General features: G+C 52.0%; 1 protein-coding gene across 1 annotated transcript in view; it reads right to left on the reverse strand.

Annotated features, from left to right (window-relative positions):
- LOC116946705 (plectin-like) overlaps positions 1–4903 on the reverse strand; it is a 91346-nt gene extending 86443 nt beyond the window's left edge. Inside the window, exon 1 of the mRNA XM_076070045.1 lies at positions 4615–4903. Within this exon, the coding sequence (XP_075926160.1) occupies positions 4615–4789 (175 nt within the window). The 5' untranslated portion in view covers positions 4790–4903. The remainder of the gene's footprint in view (positions 1–4614) is intronic.
- Positions 4904–6961: the final 2058 nt, after the last annotated feature.

The following is a 6961-nucleotide window of genomic DNA, read 5'->3' on the forward strand; positions in this document are numbered from 1 at the left end:
AGTGTTACACACACAGTGTCACACACACAGTGTCACACACACAGTGTTACACACAGTGTCACACACAGTGTTACACACAGTGTCACACACACAGTGTTACACACAGTGTCACACACACAGTGTTACACACAGTGTCACACACACAGTGTTACACACAGTGTCACACACACAGTGTTACACACAGTGTCACACACAGTGTCACTGTGTTACACACAGTGTCACACACACAGTGTTACACACAGTGTCACACACACAGTGTTACACACACAGTGTTACACAGTGTCACACACACAGTGTTACACACAACAACAACAACAACCGACATTCGCCACTAAGTGGCGGTGACGTGACTACGGCGATTGTGCCAGGCTATGTGCACATAAAGGCCACGCGAAGTGTTAAACACACACACTGTGTTACACACACAGAGTGTTACACACGCACACACAGTGTTACACACACAATGTTACATACACACACAATGTTACATACACACACAATGTTACACACACACACAATGTTACACACACAATGTACACACACACAATGTTACACACACACATTCACGCCCGGTAAGTTAATTTCCCTCCAAGTGCTCGTTTTGCATTGAAGCCACGCGTAGGCGAGACCACCGTGACATGTATCGTACACATTACCTGTGTCCAGGTGTGCGTGTGTGACACAGAAACAGCTTCTGTTCGGCCGGATAGAGGTGGGTGGTGGGGGTGGACGGGCGTGGTACGGACTACAGAAGAGGTGGGCTGATGTCGGTACGAGACGACGTGGAGCTGAGTGGATTTGCCAAACACCGGTTCCAGTGGTGTCAAGATCGCCCAGTTGTGTTGTAGGGGGGCTCAGTGCCAGGCGCGGTGCACGTCGAGTGGGCTGCTGAGCGGTTGGAGGCAGTCGCCCTCCAACAACAACGTAGGATGGATGAGCGACGCACACAACAAACGAACGGAGCGCCGGGCGGATACAAAGTACGGCAAATAGGCAGAGCAGCGAGCAGAGGGTTGTGCATCTGTCAGTCATCTCACTCGCTTAAGCTAGAACACATATCATTATCGCCGACCTCAAAGCGCCAACTGCACTGCATACTTTACATCACCTTCTCGTGCGGCGTTATATCATCGTCGCCGGGAACTGGTGCCTCCCCTGGGTCTACTTGGCCTTAAACGCCCACCCAGGGTGCGTGACACATCGGCATTGGGGAGACAAAGGCTGGTCCGTAGTCTTTGCTGGCCACTCTACCCCCCCCCCCCTCCTCGTGTGCACTTGACCTGAAAGTCTGTTTTAAAAAAACGCGGCTATACGGGGGATCTTTGTCTCTGCCTTGTGTATTTGCCACGCCCGTTAATGGTTTTAGTTGAAAGCAAGCGAAGCGCACGTGACAGCTTGAACACAACGTGCGCACACCTCATCATAACAACCTCGTCATAACCTCGTCATAACAACCTCGTCACATCAGCAACCTCGTCACATCAGGCTCGTCACAACAACCTCGTCATAACAACATCGTCACATCAACCTCGTCATAACAACCTCGTCACAACAACCTCGTCATCACAACCTCGTCACATCAACCTCGTCATAACAACCTCGTCATAACAACCTCGTCACATCACAGCTCCTTCACACGATTGACTCATCATCAGCCATGCTCAGTCTACTGTTGCATGCCAGAACTTCCTTCCCAGGTCGTTGCCACCCATCGCAGCCTTGCCTTGTGATTTAAAAGATCTAAAGATTCCCCCCGTGTAGCCTGTCACAGACTGTTGGGGCAAGTGCTGTTAGCGAGCACCTATGAAGGCTACCGGCACGGCACACGAGGGGGTGGGTGGCCAGCACCACGGCCGGCCGCCTTTGTCTCCCCAGTGGCGATGTCTACTCCACCGCGCACCAGGTACTCATTTGAGGCCGAGTCGACCTAGGGGAGGAGGCCCAGGACCGGTTTCAGATACAATCGTCACCGATGTTGACCGTGGCCAGGAATAGAACTCGGCTGGCCGGGTCCGTAGCGTCTACGCAGCGCGATATAACCCCCCCCTCCCCCTAAGCTCACCGCTCCACCCCGACACAATCTCTTGGGATCGCTCCATCTCCCCGGCGTGTGCTCTCGCAAGCTTCACGAGGGCGGACGTGCAACACCGTCAGTGTGTGAACTCTTCTGTGCCAGTAGCAGGTGGGCGAATGCCTCTCGCGATCCTGCGATGTACTTCATCACTATGGTACGCGATTTTTTTGTCCCTGGGTAGTAAGTGTTATTTTTTTTCATTGCTCGCGCCTAAAAGAGTAGAGAAAACGGTGCTGTTATTATTCACCACAAACTTTACGTGAAGGGATGACACAAATGCACACCACGTTTTCTCATTGACAATAGGTACATTTCAACATATCACTAAATCTGGTCACAAAAGCAAAGTTTGTGGGGAATAATAATAGCCACTTTCTGTACTTTTGAGGCATAAGCAATTAGGAAATAACACTTACTACCCAGGAATAAATTTAGTTGTTTTGTGTACACTGAATTATCCACCCAGAAACTGGGCGGGGGACACCGATTCTATCGCTCCATCTCCGCGCGCGGGACGTGCTCGCTCGCTCTCTTATTTTTTTTAACGATCAGAGGAAACAAGAAGATGCTCGGTGTAGTCGGCACTTTGCTTCGCTCATCATTTCGGTTTTTTTTTTCAATGTTTCGCTTTATGTGCCCCCCCCCCGCCCGCCCCCCCCCCTTTTTTAAATGAAAGATTTCACAAAAAATTTCACGCTCTCTCTCGCTCTCGCTCGCTCGCTCGGACGCGTCGTGTCGTCACGTTATTATTTTGTTTGTTGCTTTGCCAAAGAAGATCTGCTTGGATGCTACGGATGCTTTGGCAGCGCATTGCACAGCTGCTTCACCCAAGCAGTCGATCGCGTCCGATAAGTTTCGTCCACCGAGCTGGCCTGCCTTCCTGTCCACCCCCCTGATCGATGTCCACCTCGTTAAAGAGCGATTCAGACCTCATTGGTCACCCCCGTGCCCCTTATACACCTCGACGTTCATCCTACAAAGTCCCATCACAAGGGAGAAACACAACACAAATAGACACGAAAAATTGTTGTTGAGTGTAGTGTTGTTGTTAAGTGTGTTGCTGTTGTTGTTGAGTGTGTTGTTGAGTGTGGTGTTGTTGTTGAGTGTGTTGTTGTTAAGTGTGTTGTTGTTGAGTGTGGTGTTGTTGTTGAGTGTGTTGTTGTTGAGTGCGTTGTTGTTGAGTGTGGTGTTGTTAAGTGTGTTGTTGTTGAGTGTGTTGTTGTTGAGTGTGTTGTTGTGTTGTTGTTGAGTGTGTTGTTGTTGAGTGTGTTGTTGTTGAGTGTGTTGTTGTTATTGTTGTTGAGTGTGCTTGTGCGCCACTGCCAATGCAGCAGCAGCAGCATCAGACCATTTGTTTACAACAACGGTGATGGTGAGGATGTTGACAATACGGAACCTGATGATTCTTTTCGTGACGATAATGATGGTGATGATTCTGCTCCTATTGATTACTTTAATGCTGCCGGTGAAGATGATAATACATACGACGATTCTGTTGTTGCTGCTGCTTCTGATGGTGGTGATGATGAATGTGCTGCTACTATAACGATCACGGGGATGTTTCTGCTACTGCTGCTGTCGATACAAATGTTATACGATGCTGTTGATGATGATAATGATTAAGATTGTAATATCTCAGACACACGCGGACACAACAACATCCACAGCGCTCGTGCCAAGCTAGGTGCACCGTGAGGTCACGTGAAGCGTCGAAGGTTCGCTGCTGACGGGGGGTCACGGGACAGATAGACCCATGTGCCTTGGCTTGACTGACTGAGATGACTGGCAGATGCCCCCCCCCCCCCCAACTATGCAAACTTTCTGCATTTTAGCCGCTCGTTGTTGTGAGCGTCGCTCCTCTACCCTCCGTTATTGGAGGGCGACTGCCTCCAACTGCCCAGTAGCAGCGTCCTTCACGAGCCTCCTCCACAGAGGCCGATCTTCACACCGCTGGTGCCAGTCAGTTAAATCAAATTCATATCCTACCGTACCACATCAACCCATCTCATCCGTAGCCCGTGCCGTGCCCATTTATGCCCCTCTATTCGTCCAAACAGAAGCTGCTTTGGTATGCGGTGGCTGGGCATGCGGGCTACGTGGCCCAGCCAACGCAACCTCGCCTGCCGAAGGAGCTCACCGATGATGGGACTGTGTCCAGATCAAATGGAACACACACGCGCACACAGAGAGCCAAGACCCCCCGTATAGCCTGTAACAGACTGTTGGGGCAAGTGCTGTTAGCGAGTAGCACCTATGAAGGCCTGCACGGCACACGAGGGGGTAGCTGGTCAGGACTACGCCCGGTCGCCTTTGTCTCCCTCGTGGCGATGTTTACACACCTCACCAGGTACTCATTTGAGGCTGAGTCGACCTTCGGGAGGCCCATGACCGGTTCAGATAATCTTCCCCGGTGTCGGTGGCCGTGAGCGGGAATCGAACTCGGATCGCCGGGTTTGTAGCGCAGCGCGTTGACCGTTACACCACCGCTCCTCATCCGCGCACAGATGCGCGTGTGCGCGCGTGCGTGCGCGCGAGTTCACCTGCGAGAAAGGCGACGGCTCTGTCCGCCGGAGAGAAGCCGGGACTCCGAGGACTCCGCGGGGAGAGTCCCGGACTCAGCGGGGACTCCCCGAACCTGCCGCTCCGACTCCGCGGAGCGCCGGGAGTGCTCGGAGAGAGCTCGCCCGATGAAGAAGAGGAGGAGAAAGGGTCCATAGCCGGGTCCCTGTGGCTCCGCGGGACGAGAAGGAGGAGAGGGGGAGGAAGGAAGGATGGAGAAAAGATTGTGTGCACGGGGACTCGGAGAGACACGCGGCTATTATAGGTGTAGGTGGCGAGAGGGAGGGGATATGGGGAGGGGAAAGAGATGGGTGGGTGGGTGGGAGAGAAAGAGAAATGGGTGGGTGTGTGGGAGACACGGGTGGGAGAGAGAGACGAGCGGTAGACAGAGATGGGTGGGGAGGTGATCGGCGAGGGGAGGGAGTGAGGAAGATGAGGAGCGAGAGATGGGTATAGATGATAGTTGTAAGGTAGGAGAGATAGAGGTGGGGGAGTGAGGGTGGCGAGATGGGGAGATGTGGAGTGTGGAGATGATGGCTTACACGAGGGAGGGAGATGGCTGGTGGTACGAGGGGAGGGAGATTGGCAGTTTGGAGAGGGAAGGGCTGACGTGAGAGTGACAGAGTGCAATAATTATTACTTAATTTATAATAATAACAACGATAGAATAATTCACGTTCCTTTGTCAGGCCCACTGCTGGATGGAGGCTGCCCCACGCCTTGTTCTTCGCGGGCGTTGTTTGACCATACTTCACCACGCTCGTCAGTGCGGGCTGGTGAAGGCGGGGAGCATGTACATGGCAGCATAGGCGTACAATACAACACTGAATTTGTTTTTGTCTGCTTCCCACAACGCAGTTTTATGGACACAGCGGTCGCCCATCCAAGCATCCGTCCAGTCTCAACCCTGCTTAGCTTTGGAGATGCGACGAGAGAGATCGGCCGCCGGTCCGTGTGAGTCCATCAGAGGGAGTTTGGTCTGCGAGTGGGTTCTGTGGAGGGCAAGTCATCGCTTAACGCGTGGCGGTGTTCACACTATGACGCGTTTTCCGCTATAACGCGGTTCCTCCGATAGGGGAACACTTTTATTTTTGGCACAACGCCGAACGCGCCCTTTGATGATGACAATGATAACGGTTGTGGCAACAAGCTAATTATTCTGTAATTATCTCGCCATGTGCGCTGTGTTTAACCCGACGGCGAGATGATGCAAACGAATGCACTCGGTGCGCAAACAGGCGCCGGTTGGATTGTTACATCGCAGGTGGTTTCGTGAGCGGTGACGGCGACTTGGTGGAGGAGGCCTTCATCCAGCGATGGATTACAACGATGATAACGATGCCGATTGATAACGATGAATTCACACCAATGATTGATAGCAATTATTGATAAAACAGTGATTGATGACAATGAATGAACGAATCAATAATAATGATTGACAATTTCACAATGAATGTGATAGCAATGATTCATTAGTTCCATGCGTATTAGTCGACTGGGCGCGCTGTGCCAGCACTAGTTTGGCGTGTGCGTGTGGGATTCTGTGCATGTGCCCGAGCCCCTTTGAATGTGTGGTATTTATGGGCGATTAAAGCAACATTGCTTGGACACTGGGATCCCAGGGCTCAGACAACTCAAACCATCCGTGCACCAGGGCTAGGCTTGCTTTTATATGTTTTTTTTTCCCTTTCCCGAGCCACGGTAGTGCGATTGTGGTCCCATGCAACCCAAACTATGGGCCATGTAGTAAAACCCATAGAGACCCATAACAACAACAAAAACAACCGCCATTCGCCACTAAGTGGCGGTGACGTCACCACTGCGCTTGTGCCAGGCTGTGTGCACTTTGAGGCCACGTGAAGTGTCGAACGCCCGCTGGCAGGAGGAGGTCACGGGACAGACCCAGGTGCCATGGGTTGACTGACTGAAATGACTGGCAGATGCACCACCTGTGCCCCCTACTGTGCCTGCTTGCTGAGACCCATAGACATACATAGAGACACATAGAGATACATAGAGACCCATAGACATACACAAAGACACAGAGAGATACATAGATGCATACATCGTGAACACAATTAAAGACCGTCCAAACTAGTGTGATTATGGCCATGCAAGCAAAGGTATGGACCGCAGAGTAAACCAACTGCGGTCTGCGCTCCTTCACCGGAGGATGAACAGCTGACACCACACGAACTCTCCCTCGGCTGAAGCCCTCTCGTTTGTGGCCAGCAGCAGCAGCAACAGACCTCGACATTGGCATCGAGCTCCTTGAACACGATTGCTGCTGCTGCCATCATCATGCGTAGGAACAGAATCGAAGTTCAG

This window comes from Petromyzon marinus, chromosome 27, assembly GCF_048934315.1.
Source record: "Petromyzon marinus isolate PM22_M1 ecotype Great Lakes invasive population chromosome 27, UKy_Petmar_22M1.pri1.0, whole genome shotgun sequence".
NCBI lineage: Eukaryota > Metazoa > Chordata > Hyperoartia > Petromyzontiformes > Petromyzontidae > Petromyzon > Petromyzon marinus.